The 20605-nt window shown below is 38.0% G+C and overlaps 1 protein-coding gene across 2 annotated transcripts in view; it reads left to right on the forward strand.

Annotated features, from left to right (window-relative positions):
* LOC124776346 (X-linked interleukin-1 receptor accessory protein-like 2) overlaps nucleotides 1-20605 on the forward strand; it is a 141097-nt gene that overhangs the window by 108172 nt on the left and 12320 nt on the right. Inside the window, exons 7-8 of one of the 2 annotated variants that reach the window (XM_047251295.1) lie at nucleotides 3208-3345; nucleotides 9396-9556. In XM_047251295.1, coding sequence (XP_047107251.1) covers nucleotides 3208-3345; nucleotides 9396-9556 — 299 coding nt within the window. Of the gene's footprint in view, nucleotides 1-3207; nucleotides 3346-9395; nucleotides 9565-20605 lie in introns of both variants that reach the window. The other variant, XM_047251296.1, reaches the window with a different exon arrangement.

The following is a 20605-nucleotide window of genomic DNA, read 5'->3' on the forward strand; positions in this document are numbered from 1 at the left end:
GTCGTTATTCTGAAGGAAGTCATTCACAAGATGTGCAAGATGGTGGCACGAACTGTCATCCATGAAGATGAATGCCTTGCCAATATGATTGTGCTATCGGTCAGAGGATGGCATTCACGTATCGTACAGTCATTACAGCGCCTTCCATGACCACAAGTGTTGTACATCGGTCCCACATAATGCCACCCCAAAACAGTAGAGAACCTCCACCTTGCTGCACTTGCTGGATGGTGTGTCTAAGCATTCAGCCTGACCGGGTTGCCTCCAAACATGTCTCTGACAATTGTCTGGTTGAAGGCATATGCAACACTCATTGGTGAAGAGAACGTGATGCCAGTCCTGAGCGGTCCATTCGTCATGTTGTTGGATCCATCTGTAACGTGCTGCATGGTGTTTTGGTTGCAAAGATGGACCTCACCATGGACATCGGGAGTGAAGTTGCGCATAATGCAGCCGTTTGCACACAGTTTGAGTCGTAACACAACGTCCTGTGGCTGCACGAAAAGCATTATTCAACATGCTGACATTCCTGTCAGGGTTTCTCTGAGCCATAATCCATAGATAGCGGTCATCCACTGCAGTAGTTGACCTTGTGTGGCCTGAGTGAGGCATGTCATCGACAGTTCCTGTTTCTCTGTATCTCCTCCATGTCCAAACAACATCGCTTTGGTTCACTCCGAGACGCCTGGACACTTCCCTTGTTGAGAGCCCTTCTTGCCACAAAGTAACAATGTGGATGTGATTGAACTGCGGTATGGACCGTCTAGACATGGATGAACTACAGACAACACAAGCCATGTACCTCATTCCAGGTGGAATGACTGGAACTGATCTGCTGTCGGACCCCCTCCATCTAATAGACACTGCTCATGCATAGTTGTTTACATCTTTGGACAGGTTTAGTGGCATCTCTGAACAGTCAAAGGGATGGCAAGTGTAGTGACATCTCTGAACAGTCGAAGGGACTATCTCGGTGATACAATATCCACAGTCAACGTCTGTCTTCAGGAGTTCTGTTTTTTGTTGTGTGTATTCTTCATGATATACAGGGTGTTACAAAAAGGTACGGCCAAACTTTCAGAAAACATTGCTCACACACAAAGAAAGAAAATATGTTATGTGGACATGTGTCCGGAAACGCTTACTTTCCATGTTAGAGCTCATTTTATTACTTCTCTTCAAATCACATTAATCATGGAATGGCAACACACAGCAACAGAACGTACCAGCGTGACTTCAAACACTTTGTTACAGGAGATGTTCAAAATGTCCTCCGTTAGCGAGGATACATGCATCCACCCTCCGTCGTATGGAATCCCTGATGCGCTGATGCAGCCCTGGAGAATGGCGTATTGTATCACAGCCGTCCACAATACGAGCACGAAGAGTCTCTATATTTGGTGCCAGGGTTGCGTAGACAAGAACTTTCAAATGCCCCCATAAATGAAAGTCAAGAGGGTTGAAGTCAGGAGAGCGTGGAGACCATGGAATTGGTCCACCTCTACCAATCCATCGGTCACCGAATCTGTTGTTGAGAAGCATACGAACGCTTCGATTGAAATGTGCAGGAGCTCCATCGTGCATGAACCACATGTTGTGTCGTACTTGTAAAGGCACGTGTTCTAGCAGCACAGGTAGAGTATCCTGTATGAAATCATGGCGGTGAATCGAGGAAGTACAGTACATACTGACGAAACTAAAATGAGCTCTGACATGGAAATTAAGCGTTTCCGGACACATGTCCACATAACATCTTTTCTTTATTTGTGTGTGAGGAATGTTTCCTGAAAGTTTGGCCGTACCTTTTTGTAACACCCTGTATTGTGCTTTTCACAGTTTGCTTATTCTGTTATAGCACATAGTTTCTTTCTTCTTTATACATCACAGTTTTTCCTAAATATTTAAATTTGCTATGATTTTGATGTACTATTCTCCTACTATATTTACAGGTGGTGAGTTAGTTAACATAACTTCTGTTTTTCCAAAGCATATTCTGAGACCACTTTTCTGCACTATTTAACATGTTCAGTTTCCTTATTGTTATTGGAAGAAGGCCAAGATCACAAACAAATTTCAGGCAGTTTAAATTTGTGGTGACTTTGGATCTTCCAGTTTTGAAGTTCTCTGGGTTACCTTGTATTATTGCCAATTTGGTGTATTGATGTAATGAGCAGCAGAAACTGAGTCATGACATCTTCTGCCAACCATGAAGGAATGTTTGCATTAATGTGCTCCTGTGTGGGTTTATTATGAAATTCATGTGTTAACAACATGAGGCCTAATGGTGCAATCTACTTAATTTTCAGTGCACTAAATGGGAGTGAGTGATAAATAATGGAAGAACTTCTTCAGTTACAGATCAAATTTATTACCTTGGCCTACCATTATAATCTTCAATTTCAGTGCTAATATAATCAGATGAGCAAGTAAATTGATGATTTTGAGCCACTGGTTGACTAAATGAACAAAATTCTTTAAATGTCTGACTGTTTTTACATTCCCCAGATTAGATATTACATTCAAATTCATTAAGCACTCTCATATAGCTGTCCTTACATTTCTTTCTAGATACATTCAGCTTTTGTTTATCAGCAAGATTTCAGTTTTATGTGAATCTCTTTAACGCTTCTCAACTTAAATTCTGAGTCATTCAGATAAAGACTAATCATTATTACTATGTTGTCAGTCATGTTGCCAGTATAATCACCCACATCATGGATTTGAATCTGTGTATTCCTCCCTCTTTCTTTCTCCCTCCCTTCCCATCCCTCTCCCTTCCTCCTTCCTCCCCCCCTCCCTCTAACTCTCTCTCTCTCTCTCTCTCTCTCTCTCTCTCTCACACACACACACACACACAAAGAAATGCACGAACATTTTCTTTTGTGTTACTATATCTAATACTGACAAAAGTGATAAAGGTTAATACTGAAAATAAGGTGATTTAGAATTTTAATTTTTCTGTAGCTAGTACCACTCACACCCTCTTAGTGAATGACAATCTAATGTAGTGTTTGAGTTAATAAGAAATTTTTTTTATATGCAGTAATGTTAATTATGTATTTGTTTTCCCTAAAGAGTAATGTACAGCACGTATAGCTCTTTTTTGTTAAAACTGTTTACATATGTACGTTGGAAAGGTAAAATGGGTATTAGTCAGTTTTTTATGATTGTACTTTTATCATCACTGATAATGGTTGTATATTTCAGATGACAAGGAATATGATGTATTCATCTGCTATGATGAACAAGATTCTGATTTTGCACTAGATGTTTTAGTTGCTACACTGGAGACTTCATATGGTTACAAATGCTTTGCTTTTCAGCGTGACAGTCTAGCTGGTGACTGTAAGTAGCAAGTGTATTTATAGATATTAGCAGGCCTATATTTTAAAATATGAACACAATAATTTTAATCACATATGTTTCATAATCACCGAATGCTAAATGTCACGTGACATAAACATATGCATAAGACTCGCTAAGTGGCAAAAATTTATTCTTTGTTGTCCATAATAAACGATAACCATCTTTTTGGTAGTTGATAAAATTTATTCATTCATTTAGATGTGGACCAAAACAAAAGGTCAGACCAAATGACCAGAGAAAAACTTGTCAAGTAACCTTGCATGGAAAAAGAAGACATAATGAAAAAAAGACAAAATTGTATACATTAAAAATGGGCCATTCTTTGCCTGTAATGAAAGAGGCTTCAAAATTGTACACCATTGTGTACAAGTGTTTTTGTCAACAGAAAAAACAGGTGCTGGAAGAGAGAGAAATACAAAGTGTAGAGTCATTTATTCTAGAATGAATACTCAACTATGAGTTATTTCACTCTTTGATAAAATATATAAATAAGTTTTTTGTCAATTACTACAGTAACACACAGATGATGTTAATGTGTGTCGATGAAAGACAATTGCTTCAGCAGGAATGAAGAAGAAAAAGAGAGAGAGAAACATTTTGAAGAGAAATGCCATGACGTATTTTGGGGGATGCGCAAAACACAGGACAGAGTGAAATTCAAATTAAAAGCATACTGCTTTATAACAGCCTGTTGATTGATCTCCTGGTCAGTTCTTGAGGTAGAAACCACATATTTCAAATACAGCTTCTTCAGAAACAAGCCCTATTGCTGTTTTTGTGTTTAAGCAGTGATGAATGAGCAAAGAGCAAATATATGTAGTAACAATTCGTAATTTCAAATACACAGTTTGCTATTACTATTGCTGACTCTAGTCACAGAACCCCAACACTGAAAAATATGCTTGCATTTTGTAGCATTTCCAGCCCTGTGCAACCTGCCTACCATTTACTGCTTATATTATGCCCTATTCTTCCTTCAGGTTACTTAATTCAGCCTGGCTGAATATTTTTTTGAAGGTTCATGAGTTGATTCATTTGTTATCAGAGTTAGTGTGATGTTTAGAGTGAAATTGTTAGGTATGTTTCTCCTGTATAACAACTTAGAAATATTTTATGATATTAACTGAAAAGCAATATTCGCTCTAATGTAATTTCACTTTCATTGCCATGTGTGTGCTACTGACCTTACTATGAAGAAGAATGTTCATGGTGGTGCAGTTACTTGTGAATAACAGTAAAGGAGCTATTAGTATAAACTGTCTCAGTATGTCATTTTAACTACAAGCTGCCATTAATAATTGTCTCATTATTTTATTATTAGATGCCAATGACATGCTAAAATTATTGTAAGTAAATAATGTAATTAGTAAGAAAACCAGTACTTTGAAAAAGTTGGTACTTGTCTAGCTATTCAATTACTTTTAACAGATACTGCCACTTCATAGTTTTGTGACATATAAATTATGATGTTTCTCTTTCATTTTATTATTCAAAATGTTTTTCAAGACATTTCATTTGGAATTAATCCAACAATAAACGTTTCTAAAATCTCTAAATTGTTATTATTTTTTAGATTAAATAGCAGTTCCAGTTGCATTATTGTTTGTCTGCCTTCACATTGAACATGAATCACCAACCAATAATGGTTCATTCTCATTTATATAAATACATTTTAATGAGAATACTTTAATATTTTAAATAGTGAATACAATATGCCATCCCATAATCTGCCTACTGTTTTAGTCCAGTTAGGATTTAATGCAAGGAAATATTTCGAAGTAAGCTATTAAGAAGATTTACATTAATAAATAACTTAAGGAGGTAAAAGGTCTACACGTAAAAAAATGCTGAATTGTTGATAAAAAACTGAGAATTTTGCTACCTTTCAGATTAATCAGAGCTAGAGAGTGCGCACACGTGTGCGTACACACATGTACATCTATGCGATACAAAGCTGGGTTTGTTGGGTAGAATCCAGATGGAACATGCTGTGAAGCAGCCTTTGAAATCAAGCACCAGACTCTGAATTACGTATGTAGGAGCTGCCCTAGAAACACATCCTTCGATTGCATAATCTTCCTGATTTTGTTCTCTGCTAACCCGCATTCCATACTCATCTCAGATTTGCACAATGCCTGTAACTTCTCATCCTGCTCCCTACACCCTCTTCCCTGTAGTCTCCCTCTTGCTTCGTTCTATCTTCTTCCAACACTCATCCCCCAAAAACCACTCCTCCATGTCATCATGTTGTTGTTGTTGTTGTGGTCTTCAGTCCTGAGACTGGTTTGATGCAGCTCTCCATGCTACTCTATCCTGTGCAAGCTTTTTCATCTCCCAGTACCTACTGCAACCTACATCCTTCTGAATCTGCTTAGTGTATTCATCTCTTGGTCTCCCTCTACGATTTTTACCCTCCACGCTGCCCTCCAATACTAAATTGGTGATCCCTTGATGCCTCAGAACATGTCCTACCAACCGATCCCTTCTTCTGGTCAAGTTGTGCCACAAACTTCTCTTCTCCCCAATCCTACTCAATACTTCCTCATTAGTTATGTGATCTACCCATCTAATCTTCAGCATTCTTCTGTAGCACCACATTTCGAAAGCTTCTATTCTCTTCTTGTCCAAACTATTTATCGTCCATGTTTCACTTCCATACATGGCTACACTCCATACGAATACTTTCAGAAATGACTTCCTGACACTTAAATCAATACTGGATGTTAACAAATTTCTCTTCTTCAGAAACGCTTTCCTTGCCATTGCCAGCCTACATTTTATATCCTCTCTACTTCGACCATCATCAGTTATTTTGCTCCCCAAATAGCAAAACTCCTTTACTACTTTAAGTGCCTCATTTCCTAATCTAATTCCCTCAGCATCACCCGACTTAATTAGACTACATTCCATTATCCTTGTTTTGCTTTTGTTGATGTTCATCTTATATCCTCCTTTCAAGACACTGTCCATTCCATTCAACTGCTCTTCCAAGTCCTTTGCTGTCTCTGACAGAATTACAATGTCATCGGCGAACCTCAAAGTTTTTATTTCTTCTCCATGAATTTTAATACCTACTCCGAATTTTTCTTTTGTTTCCTTTACTGCTTGCTCAATATACAGATTGAACAACATCGGGGACAGGCTAAAACCCTGTCTTACTCCCTTCCCAACCACTGCTTCCCTTTCATGTCCTTCGACTCTTATAACTGCCATCTGGTTTCTGTACAAATTGTAAATAGCTTTTCGCTCCCTGTATTTTACCCCTGCCACCTTTAGAATTTGAAAGAGAGTATTCCAGTCAACATTGTCAAAAGCTTTCTCTAAGTCTACAAATGCTAGAAACGTAGGTTTGCCTTTCCTTAATCTTTCTTCTAAGATAAGTCGTAAGGTCAGTATTGCCTCACGTGTTCCAGTGTTTCTACGGAATCCAAACTGATCTTCCCCGAGGTTGGCTTCTACTAGTTTTTCCATTCGTCTGTAAAGAATTCGTGTTAGTATTTTGCAGCTGTGACTTATTAAGCTGATAGTTCGGTAATTTTCACATCTGTCAACACCTGCTTTCTTTGGGATTGGAATTATTATATTCTTCTTGAAGTCTGAGGGTATTTCGCCTGTTTCATACATCTTGCTCACCAGATGGTAGAGTTTTGTCAGGACTGGCTCTCCCACGGCCGTCAGTAGTTCCAATGGAATATTGTCTACTCCGGGGGCCTTGTTTCGACTCAGGTCTTTCAGTGCTCTGTCAAACTCTTCACGCAGTATCGTATCTCCAATTTCATCTTCATCTACATCCTTTTCCATTTCCATAATATTGTCCTCAAGTACATCGCCCTTGTATAGACCCTCTATATACTCCTTCCACCTTTCTGCTTTCCCTTCTTTGCTTAGAACTGGGTTTCCATCTGAACTCTTGATATTCATACAAGTCGTTCTCTTATCTCCAAAAGTCTCTTTAATTTTCCTGTAGGCGGTATCTATCTTACCCCTAGTGAGATAGGCCTCTACATCCTTACATTTGTCCTCTAGCCATTCCTGCTTAGCCATTTTGCACTTCCTGTCGATCTCATTTTTGAGACGTTTGTATTCCTTTTTGCCTGTTTCACTTACTGCATTTTTATATTTTCTCCTTTCATCAATTAAATTCAATATTTCTTCTGTTACCCAAGGATTTCTACTAGCCCTCGTCTTTATACCTACTTGATCCTCTGCTGCCTTCACTACTTCATCCCTCAAAGCTACCCATTCTTCTTCTACTGTATTTATTTCCCCCATTCCTGTCAATTGCTCCCTTATGCTCTCCCTGAATCTCTGTACAACCTCTGGTTCTTTTAGTTTATCCAGGTCCCATCTCCTTAAATTCCCACCTTTTTGCAGTTTCTTCAGTTTTAATCTACAGGTCATAACCAATAGATTGTGGTCAGAGTCCACATCTGCCCCTGGAAATGTCTTACAATTTAAAACCTGGTTCCTAAATCTCTGTCTTACCATTATATAATCTATCTGATACCTTTTAGTATCTCCAGGGTTCTTCCATGTATACAACCTTCTTTCATGATTCTTAAACCAAGTGTTAGTTATGATTATGTTGTGCTCTGTGCAAAATTCTACCAGGCGGCTTCCTCTTTCATTTCTGTCCCCCAATCCATATTCACCTACTATGTTTCCTTCTCTCCCTTTTCCTACACTCGAATTCCAGTCACCCATGACTATTAAATTTTCGTCTCCCTTCACAATCTGAATAATTTCTTTTATTTGATCATACATTTCTTCAATTTCTTCGTCATCTGCAGAGCTAGTTGGCATATAAACTTGTACTACTGTAGTAGGTGTGGGCTTCGTATCTATCTTGGCCACAATAATGCGTTCACTATGCTGTTTGTAGTAGCTTACCCGCATTCCTATTTTCCTATTCATTATTAAACCTACTCCTGCATTACCCCTATTTGATTTTGTGTTTATAACCCTGTAGTCACCTGACCAGAAGTCTTGTTCCTCCTGCCACCGAACTTCACTAATTCCCACTATATCTAACTTCAACCTATCCATTTCCCTTTTTAAATTTTCTAACCTACCTGCCCGATTAAGGGATCTGACATTCCACGCTCCGATCCGTAGAACGCCAGTTTTCTTTCTCCTGATAACGACATCCTCCTGAGTAGTCCCCGCCCGGAGATCCGAATGGGGGACTATTTTACCTCCGGAATATTTTACCCAAGAGGACGCCATCATCATGTAATCATACAGTAAAGCTGCATGCCCTCGGGAAAAATTACGGCTGTAGTTCCCCCTTGCTTTCAGCCGTTCGCAGTACCAGCACAGCAAGGCCGTTTTGATTATTGTTACAAGGCCAGATCAGTCAATCATCCAGACTGTTGCCCTTGCAACTACTGAAAAGGCTGCTGACCCTCTTCAGGAACCACACGTTTGTCTGGCCTCTCAACAGATACCCCTCCGTTGTGGTTGCACCTACGGTACGGCTATCTGTATCGCTGAGGCACGTAAGCCTCCCCACCAACGGCAAGGTCCATGGTTCATGGGGGGGGGCATGTCATCATATCTTGTGCAAAACTCCTCCTGCCTGCAGCTAGAATGAGTTTACTCCCAAGTGCAACATTCCAATCCCAAGCACCTGCTACCTCTCCCTCCCAGCCACCCACCACATTTCCCCAACCCTGCCTCCCTCCCTCTCTCTGCTTTCCTGTCTTCCTATGTGCACTCAACCCAACACAACCCTTCAGCTTAGTTGTGTTACAGTAATGGTACAATGTTGTGAGCCAGGACAATGTAGCTGTACAGGTGTGTTGGTGTGTGTATATGTGTGTGAATTTTTGTGGGAGGAGGGGGCAGGTGGGGGAGGGGGGGGGGGGGTGTAAATTCTAACTCTGAAGAAGCATTCACCTGAAAGCTAGACAAGTTCTCATCTTGTTCATGTGACGATCGGTGACTTAGCACCTCAACTTATTTGGTGATTTCTTACCAAGGTCTTTCCATTACCATAAGAAAATTTACATTATTTTTATTTGTTACAGGGATCCCTGAGACATATGCAAATGCTGTCAAAAAGAGTCGCAGATTTCTTATGGTACTATCGCCAGCACTTGCGGCAAACAACTGGTGCATTTATGCCCTTTATATTGCAATAGAAGCATTACTTAATCTCCATTCTAAAATAATTTGCGTAGAACTGCAGGTAAGTAGGTAAGTGATGAGATAGCCTACCATATTCCCACAGAATTTAGATTTTCTGCATGATAATAGACCTAGGTTGAAGGCACAAACTTGGCTGCCATTTATTGAAGAAGTAATAGGTTAAAAGTCAATATTCACACTTAATCTTTCAATTGTATGAGTCTCCATATCATAACTATCATGTAACAAATCTTGTTCAGGGAATACTCACCAAAAATTCCTCTTTAAAAAGTTATTTCTTATTGTGAGCCCTGTTCTTGACTTTCAGCTTAGTAAAGTGTGGTACAATGCTGCCATGCCTCAGATATTTTCTGCCATATGTATGGAATTGCAAATGTGACTTGACATTGTGCTGTTTGGGTGTTGTTGTTACCTGCTACTGATTGTTGACAGCTGAACATAAGTTCACTTCATCTTTATTAAATTTCCTGAAATACAGGGTGTTTCAAGGTCCCATCAACAAACTTCGAGTGACAGTATGTTGCACACAGAGGATTTTTTTTAAATTTTATATTGAAAATACATCTTTTTGTCTCAGTGTTTCTGAACAGTGGTCATCAGTGAGGGACACAGAGAGTTGTTGTTCTGTTCCTAAACCTGGAGTGATCCTTGTCATTTGTCTGTAAATGGTTCATTCAGGATCCATTTAGGATTAAAACTGTTTTAACTTCTCAGGTCTAGTTATATTCTATGATGAGGTCAGGGGAAGAATAGATGATGTCCATACACAGTACCCTTGATGCAGATTAACAGCAATTATGAGAAAAGAAGTTGCCATCATGAATATGTTGGCAGTGGAAGGCATGATTTGAGGAGACTAGATTTTGAGGATATGTTCGGCTAGCACATGTGTCAGCCACAGTACACCATCTGGAAGGTATTGCAGGATTACAGTCTACACATATGCTACCTTCAGAAAATGCAAATACAAGAATTATCCAATTTTGCATCCCATATAGAATTTTTTCACTGGTGCCTTCAACAAAATGCCATTCACATACAGATGTGTTATTCACAGATGAGGCTTGTCTTATGCCTGCCAGTTATTTTAATGATCGTTTTCCTGACTTACTTGAACATACATCATTGCACAAAAGGTTACATCCATGACAACATTCAGTGTGTGGTGGAGAGTATTTCCTGCCTTCCTGTTAGATTAGACTAGATTAGTTTTTCGTTCCATAGATCCGTGTTGAGGAGATCCTCCTGGATATGGAACGTGTCACTTTTTTTTTTTTTTTTTTTTTTAAAGAAAAGCTGAAATAACAATACTAATAGTATGAATATATACAATACATCATTTGTTTCTATTAAAAAATTCGTCAATGGAGTAGAAGGAGTTGGCCACTAGTAAGTCTTTCAGGCTCCTTTTAAACTGATCTTTATTTGTAACTAAATTTTTTATGTTTGTTGGCAAATTATTGAAGATGAGTGTTCCTTAGTAGTGGACCCCTTTTTGAACTAAAGTAAGTGCTTTTAAGTCCTTGTGCAGATCATTTTTGTTCCTGGTATTGTATGTATGAACTGAGCTGGTTGTTGGAAAAAGAGATATATTATTTAGGACAAATTTCATGAAGGAGTAAATATACTGAGAGGCAGTAGTTAGTATACCCAGTTCTTTGAAGAGGTTTCTACAAGACGTCCGTGAATTTACTCCACAAATAATACGTCTTACACGCTTTTGGACTCTCAAAACTTTTGTTTGACTTGAAGAGTTACCCCAAAATATTATACCATATGATGTTATGGAATGAAAGTAGGCAAAGTATGCAAGTTTTCTCACTTTTATGTCGCCTATGTCTGCTAACACTCGAATTGCAAATACAGATTTGTTAAGGCGTTTCTGCAGTTCTGTGGTGTGCTCCTCCCAACTGAATTTATTATCAAGTTGTAATCCCAGGAATTTAAGACTGTCAACCTCTTCTATCTGCCCTTCTTTGTACTTTATGCATATGCTGGGTGGAAACCTCTTACAGGTTCTGAATTGCATATAGTGAGTCTTTTCGAAGTTTAATGTCAGTGAGTTGGCTTTAAACCATTTACTAATATCCATGAAAATATCATTAGCAGATCTTTCTAGAACTACACTCGACAAACTATTTATTGCAATACTTGTGTCATCTGCAAACAAAACGAACTCTGCTTCTGGCAGTGTAACGGATGAGAGATCATTAATGTACACAAGAAAAAGCAATGGCCCTAAGATGGATCCTTGTGGGACACCACATGTAATTTCTTCCCATTCTGATGATGACTGATGACTTAATTCACTAGTCCCTTGCACTGACACCCCTTGTTTCCTGTTAGCGAGGTATGACTTGAACCATTTTGCAGCACTGCCCGTGACACCATAGAGTTCTAATTTATTTAAAAGGAATCACAGAAAATACCTGCTGCTTGTAACTTGTTATTTAATGAATTAAGTACATTTTCACTGTAGGTGTAAATAGCCTTTTCGATATCAGAACCCTTCAGAAATCCAAACTGTGTTCTTGATAATATATTATTTGTGGTCATATGGTTGAGAAGCTGTCTGTACATTACTTTTTCCAAAATTTTTGAGAATGCTGGCAAAAGTGAAATCGGTCTGTAGTTTGATGGCATCTCTTTCTCCCCTTTCTTGAATAGAGGCTTAACATCTGCATATTTCAGCCAGTCAGGAAATGTCCCAGTTATAATTGACTGGTTACACAAGTAACTTAGAATTGTACTAAACTCACAAGAACATGCCTTAATTAACTTTGTTGATATTTCATCGTAACCACTAGAATGCTTTGTTTTTAAAGATTTTATTATGGAAGTTATTTCTTTTGGTGAAGTGAGTGACATATTCATGTACCTGAAGCTATTTTTAAAGGCTAGTTTCAGATATTCAAGGGCATTATTTACTGATCCTGACAATACCATTCTATCAGTAACGGATATAAAGTACATGTTAAATAGATTTGCCACACTACGCCCATCGGTTACTAATGTGTCATCTACCCTTAGTGCTATTTGCTCCTGTTCCTTTCTGGTTCTACCAGTCTGCTCTTTCACTATATCCCATATTGTTTTTATTTTGTTCCCTGACATTGCTATCTTCTTCTCGTAGTGCATTTGTTTAGATATCTGAATTACTTTTTTTAATATTTTACAGTATTCCTTGTATTTAGCTAAATCATCAGCATTGGAGCTATTCTTGGTCAACAGATACATTTTCCTTTTTGTCTTACAGGAAATCTTTATTCCTTGTGTGATCCATGGTTTTATAATAGACTTCTGTTTAATTTGAGTAACTTTTAGAGGAAAACAGTTTTCAAACATGGTACTGACATTGTTTATGAATGTGTTATATTTTTCATACATGTCATGAGCACTATAAACATCTTTCCAGTTCATATCTATGATCAGCTTTCTAAAACACTCAAGTTTTGGTTGATTGAATACTCTCCTGTACTCAGATTTAGCAGTCTTGATAATCTGCTTAGAATTTACATCTAAAACAAGGAGCTGCATGTCATGATCTGATAGTCCATTTATTACAGGTTTTATGATATGATTTTGTTCCTTTGATTTGTCTATAAAAATGTTATCAATGGCTGTCCTTGAGGATTTAGTGATCCTAGTTGGAAAGTTTACAGTGTGAGTTAGATTGAAAGACAAGATTACTAGCAGTAAATGTTTACTGGAAGATTGCATTAGAAAATCTGTATTAAAGTCACCAGCAATCAAAATTTCTTTGTTACTTCCTGTTAAATAACCCAAAAGAGCTTCTAGATGATTTATGAATAGATTATAATTTCCTGCAGGTGCTCGGTAAATAGTTACTATTATATAGGATCTGTTATGGAACTCTACTTCTGTTGCACATGCTTCTAGATGCTGCTCTAAACAGAATTTATTAACTTTAAATGCGAACATTTTTAGGTTAGGCTTTACCGTGACTGTTACTGACATCAAATGAAACAACAAGTTTACTGTTACCAGTAATCGTTTTATTTTTTCCACGACCCGTTTCGAAGGTTTAAACCTCCATCATCGGGTGGATTTACATTAGTTAGTATTACATATGTGTGTATGTTGTGTTACGGCTTTGGAGGAACTTGTGGCACTGCCTAGTGGAGAAACAAGACACTATTTCAGAATATGGTTTTGGATAACTTTTGACAAAAAATTAAACTGATATCTAATGGTAAACTTTAATAAGTAAACTAGAGTACCTCCAGTGGTCACAGATTCCTTTTTCTGTCGTAACACTTCACATGTATACTGCCACATTTGTAAACAAATATGGCGTCTGGAATCAGCTGGGTGCAAGGTTCATACAGCAGAAGAGAAGACATAATCGCAAAGTGAAAAGAAAATACATCGTAACAACATTATTACAGAATAATCATTTAAATCATTTGGAGGTGTTTGTTTTGAGGTGTCAAATATATGTGTGTGTACTTCAGGTGGTATATAAATCCAATTTTGAAAGGTTAAAACAGCTAAACATTCGTACTCGTTTATGCAATCAGGTGAAATGTTAAAATGGCTTAAACTTCATACTTGCTAATAACAATTAGGTAAAATGTTACAGGCTTGAATTACAATGATCATATTGGCTACAGCAGTAAAATCATACATAGATGACACTCTTAGAAGAAAGACAGAGAGGAGAGAGAGAGAGAGAGAGAGAGAGAGAGACAGAGAGAGGAAGGAGTGATTATATGAGAGCAAACATTTACATGGCAAGGAGTCTTAGGATTACATGTTGCATATATTAGTTGCCTAAAGGTTGGGGTAATACACTGGTTAATGTTATAAAGTATGCAGATAAATATACATTTGTGCCAGTAGTTGATGTACATACAGTTTTAAGCTGACAAGGGGTACAAGCTGTTGGTGTGATGGATTATCTGTGAATGAGGTCAATCTCTTGTACTCTTGGCAGGTGTCAATATTTATGGTAAATATTAGGATGTGTGCACATGTGTGTGTGTGTGTGTGTGTGTGTGTGTGTGTGTATTTTAAGAGTGTAGGCAGTTGCTGAAAACAGAGATGATACTATTGTAAGTATTGTCATTTTTGTCATTTAAGATGGATTCTAGTTGTTTCATTTGGTGTTTGTATATTTGGAGTGTTTCAAGGATGTCTAGCTTCCTGCCTTTTGGTTGGATGTGTAGGATGCTAATACTTGTGTTGTTAACATGGTGATTTGTTTCATGTAGGTGGGTAGCTATTGCTGATGTGTGGTATTTTTTGTTTTTTAGTGCTGCCATGTGTTCCTTGAACCTTATCTCAAATGATCTGCCTGTCTGGCCTATGTAGAAGCAGTCACAGTCCAAACATTCAATTTTGTACACACCTGTGTGATGAAGTGGGTTTCGTGTGCCGATGTTGTGGGGTAACTTCTGTCCAATCTTGTTGTCTGTTGTAAAGGATATGCTTATGGCTTTCCGTTTGAAGACATTAGCAATCTGGTATGAAATGTTACCCAGAAAGGGGATTGTAAGGAAGATGTTATTTTCTTTTTGTTTTTTGTGTTGTGATTGCTTTGCCATTATTGAGTGTTTTAGAGTGTCTACTATGGAGCTGTTATAGCCATTTTCAATAGCTGTTTGTTTTATTATTTCAATTTCTTGATCACATTTATCTTCTGAGAGTGGTAGCTGGATAGCTCTATTAATCATGTGCCGGTATGCTGCCATTTTGTGTGCTTCGGGGTGGCAAGAGGAGTTGTGGATTGTAGTATGTGTTGTGGTAGGCTTCCGATAAATTTCAAACTAATGTCTGTTATTCTTTATTGTAATGGTAAGGTCTAGGAAATTTATACTGTCATCTTTTTGGTGTTCAACTGTGAATGTTATGCTTTCATGGGAGTTGTTGAAAAACTGATCAACTCACTGATGTCATCTTTTGTACCTTTGATTAAAATTATATCATCTACATATCTGTGGTAGTAGATGATATTTTTGAGGAGGTGGTGATTGGAATTCAAGATTTTGTCTTCTAGGTTACTTATAAATATTTCTGCTAACAATCCGGAAAGATTTGAGCCCATTGCCAGACCATCAGTTTGTTTGTAGATTTTATTGTTAAATTTACAATAGTTGTGTGCAAGTCTGAATTCAAGCAGGTCAATTAGTTCTTTAATGTGAGTTGAAGGGATTTTTTTGTGTTTATGTAGGTTGGCATTAATTATTTGTAGTGTGGGATCTATTGGCACAGATGAATAAAGGTTTTGTATCTCGAATGAGGCAAGTGTGGCTCCATCAGGTACTTGTATGTTTTTGACATATTGTGTGAATTCTGTTGTGTTTTTAAGTGTTCTCTCCTTATTGAATGTGTATGCCTGTTTGAGAATTCTGAAGAGAATTTTATTGAGCTTGAATGTTGCGCTGTTCCTACAGTTCACTATGGGCCTGATGGAGGTCCCATCTTTGTGTATCTTAGGTTGTGGCCTAAGGCAAGGTGCTTGTGGGCTCATTGTTACAATGTTTCTTGCTTCTTGGATGGTGAGTAGAAAGTTAATGTTGTTTGAAATGTGTTTAATCTCCTTTTGTATTCTGGCTGTTGGATCTTTATGTTGCTGGTTTGGAAGAAGTCTAAAGTTTTTTCTGTGTATGTTGTTCTGTCCATTACAACAGCTGTGTTGCCCTTGTCAGCTTTTACAATTATTGCATTATTCATGTTTAATTTAGTCTTAATGGTACATGTAACGGCTTCTTCTCTTTTCTTGTATGCTGGGAATGGTTTTGCAATTTCCTTTTCAATGATTTCGTTAATTTTGTGGCAGGCTGATATTCTGTCGGTTTGCTTGTTAAAGGCGATGGTCAAGATCTGTGTGACACAAGTGATGAGCTTCTCTTGGTTCTTTTGGTCCAGCGGAGCTTGAACATTGTGTTTTAAGCCTTTGCAGAGTAGTGCCTCTTCTTCTGCAGTGAATATTATGTTCGTGTTGTTGAGGAAAGGTGTGTAGAATGTGTGCTTCTTTTGGCTGTTTTTGTTCGGTTTGGGAGGTAATTGTTGCTTTATAAGATTGGCCAGTTTTTTCTTCTGTGTAGCTTTCGTTTTCTGTATGATGAACTCAGTGTACTCTTTTGACTTTTTTGGTTATGGAATCATATTCTAATCTATGAAGCAACTTTCCCAATTGTAAGTCTGCATTATAAAGCTGTGTGTTGAACTTTTCTTTTTTAATACAAAGTTCTTTCAGTTCATTTTTCACCCAGAGTTTTCGTGCGATCTCCAGTATTTTCTTCGCAGTTGTTGTGCTTGTTTTGATGTCAATCTTGACATAATTAGGGATGACGTTCTTCTTGAGACAATTCCTATTGAAGTGTATGTGTTGTGTCGTCATTGCGACCTTTTCTGCACTGTTCTTGTACACGAAAATAGCCTTGATTGCCTGACTGGGCAGATTAACTTCAAATGCGAACATTTTTAGGTTAGGCTTTACCGTGACTGTTACTGACATCAAATGAAACAACAAGTTTACTGTTGCCAGTCACCGTTTTATTTTTTCCACACATTCATCTGTGCCAATAGATCCCACACTACAAATAATTAATGCCAACCTACATAAACACAAAAAAATCCCTTCAACTCACATTAAAGAACTAATGGACCTGCTTGAATTCACACTTTCACGCAACTATTGTAAATTTAACAATTAAATCTACAAACAAACTGATGGTCTGGCAATGGACTCAAATCTTTCCGGATTGTTAGCAGAAATATTTATAAGTAACCTAGAAGACAAAATCTTGAATTCCAATCACCACCTTCTCAAAAATATCATCTACTACTACAGATATGTAGATGATATAATTTTAATCAAAGGCACAAAAGATGACATCAGTGAGTTGATCAGTTTTTCAACAACTCCCATGAAAGCATAACATTCACAGTTGAACACCAAAAAGATGACAGTATAAATTTCCTAGACCTTACCATTACAATAAAGAATAACAGACATCAGTTTGAAATTTATCGGAAGCCTGCCACAACACATACTACAATCCACAACTCCTCTTGCCCCCCCCGCAGCACACAAAATGGCAGCATACTGGCACATGATTAATAGAGCTATCCAGCTACCACTCTCAGAAGATAAATGTGATCAAGAAATTGAAATAATAAAACAAACAGCTATTGAAAATGGCTATAACAGCTCCGTAGTAGACACTCTACAACACTCAATAATGCAACGCAATCACAACACAAAAAACAAAAAGAAAATAACATCTTCCATACAATCCCCTTTCTGGGTAACATTTCATACCAAATTGCTAATGTCTTCAAATGGAAAGCCATAAGCATATCCTTTACAACAGACAACAAGATTGGACAGAAGTTACCCCACAACATCGGCACACGAAACCCACTTCATCACACAGGTGTGTACAAAATTGAATGTTTGGACTGTGACTGCTTCTACATAGGCCAGACAGGCAGATCATTTGAGATAAGGTTCAAGGAACACATGGCAGCACTAAAAAACAAAAAATACCACACATCAGCAATAGCTACCCACCTACATGAAACAAATCACCATGTTAACAACACAAGTATTAGCATCCTACACATCCAACCAAAAGGCAGGAAGCTAGACATCCTTGAAACACTCCAAATATACAAACACCAAATGAAACAACTAGAATCCATCTTAAATGACAAAAATGACAATACTTACAATAGTATCATCTCTGTTTTCAGCAACTGCCTACACTCTTAAAATACACACACACACACACACACACACACACACACACACATGTGCACACATCCTAATATTTACCATAAATATTGACACCTGCCAAGAGTACAAGAGATTGACCTCATTCACAGATAATCCATCACACCAACAGCTTGTACCCCTTGTCAGCTTAAAACTGTATGTACATCAACTACTGGCACAAATGTATATTTATCTGCATACTTTATAACATTAACCAGTGTATTACCCCAACCTTTAGGCAACTAATATATGCAACATGTAATCCTAAGACTCCTTGCCATGTAAATGTTTGCTCTCATATAATCACTCCTTCCTCTCTCTGTCTCTCTCTCTCTCTCTCTCTCTCTCTCTCTCTCTCTCTCTCTCCTCTCTGTCTTTCTTCTAAGAGTGTCATCTATGTATGATTTTACTGCTGTAGCCAATATGATCATTGTAATTCAAGCCTGTAACATTTTACCTAATTGTTATTAGCAAGTATGAAGTTTAAGCCATTTTAACATTTCACCTGATTGCATAAACGAGTACGAATGTTTAGCTGTTTTAACCTTTCAAAATTGGATTTATATACCACCTGAAGTACACACACATATATTTGACACCTCAAAACAAACACCTCCAAATGATTTAAACGATTATTCTGTAATAATGTTGTTACGATGTATTTTCTTTTCACTTTGCGATTATGTCTTCTCTTCTGCTGTATGAACCTTGCACCCAGCTGATTCCAGACGCCATATTTGTTTACAAATGTGGCAGTATACATGTGAAGTGTTACGACAGAAAAAGGAATCTGTGACCACTGGAGGTACTCTAGTTTACTTATTAAAGTTTACCATTAGATATCAGTTTAATTTTTTGTCAAAAGTTATCCAAAACCATATTCTGAAATAGTGTCTTGTTTCTCCACTAGGCAGTGCCACAAGTTCCTCCAAAGCCGTAACACAACATACACACATATGTAATACTAACTAATGTAAATCCACCCGATGATGGAGGTTTAAACCTTAAAAACGCGTCGTGGAAAAAATAAAACGGTGACTGGTAACAGTAAACTTGTTGTTTCATTTGAGAATTTATTAATGTCAATGTTCTTGAATTTATGGCAGTTTTTAATAAATGTGGCAACTCCTCCTCCATCCATATCTACTCTGCAGAAGTAGGAAGCTAGCTTAAATCCTGAAATGTCTAACATATCTATACCAGTGGTTACTTGATGTTCAGAGAAGCAGATTATGTCAATTTGGTTAGATGAATTTATTTCATTGATACAAATGTGTAGTTCATCAACTTTATTTCTGAGTCCTGAAATGTTCTGGTGTAATAAAGATAACTGATACTGCATACTAATGGGATTATAACTGCTTTAGTGAAGATGAACTGGCAGTTTCTGATTACTTTCTGTTAAACATTGTTTAAATGGAGGCTGTATGCTAAAATCTGACTCCTGTTCATCTGTTTCCTCAAACTGAGTGTGTCTGCCAATCTCTCTTAAAACTCGTTTTCTATCCCCCTTCCCTATCCTAAAAAAGGCATCCCTCTGACAACTGTGACCACTGGTATTTTACCACTTGTGACAGTGTCCCCCCTTAAGTTTTCTGCAATCAACCCAGACAGTTTTCCCTTCCCTTTCCTACTGAGGTGAAGGCCATGCCTAGTGTAGTCCCACCTATCAATAGCATCCACAGGAGTCAAACCAATATGGGATCATATATCCGTCCTAAGCAGCCACTCCAACTCCAAGTTCACCCTCCCTACAGAAGAGTTCAAATGAGGCCGATCATGGCGTCTCAGCACAGACACAAATCCCACACTCGTATGCTATTCACCAGGTCACTCTCTATGTCTATGGAATATTCAGAGTCTCTGTCAATGCTATTTCCCGGACCACCCACTATAACCACAGCATCCTCCTTCATGAAATCTTTGCATAAAGAACCTATATCCTCTGTTACCTGACCCAGATCTGCACTAGGCTTGAAAAAGTTTGTGACCTGGTACTCTGGACCTAGATTTTCCTGCAGTAGTTGGCCAACACCTCTACCATGGGAACTACCTAACAACAGAACTTTCTTTCTCTTTACAAATTTTCCTACCTTTTTCAAGTCCTTGAAAGCTTGTTGTGCCCTTTCTACAGCTTCAGCTACATGAGGCTCATCCGATTCTGACTGACGCAACAGGTCAAATCTATTTTCAAGATTTATCATAAAGCTGTCTGATGCTCTCCTTTGCCTGTTCCCCCTATTACCTGTTGCCACTTCCCACCTCTGTTCACCCTTCTCCCTCTTTAACCTGTCCAGATCCTCCCTTGCCTTGTCTAGGTCAGCTTGAAGAGCTGCAATTTTC

This window comes from Schistocerca piceifrons, chromosome 2 (assembly GCF_021461385.2).
Source record: "Schistocerca piceifrons isolate TAMUIC-IGC-003096 chromosome 2, iqSchPice1.1, whole genome shotgun sequence".
In the NCBI taxonomy this organism is placed as follows: domain Eukaryota; kingdom Metazoa; phylum Arthropoda; class Insecta; order Orthoptera; family Acrididae; genus Schistocerca; species Schistocerca piceifrons.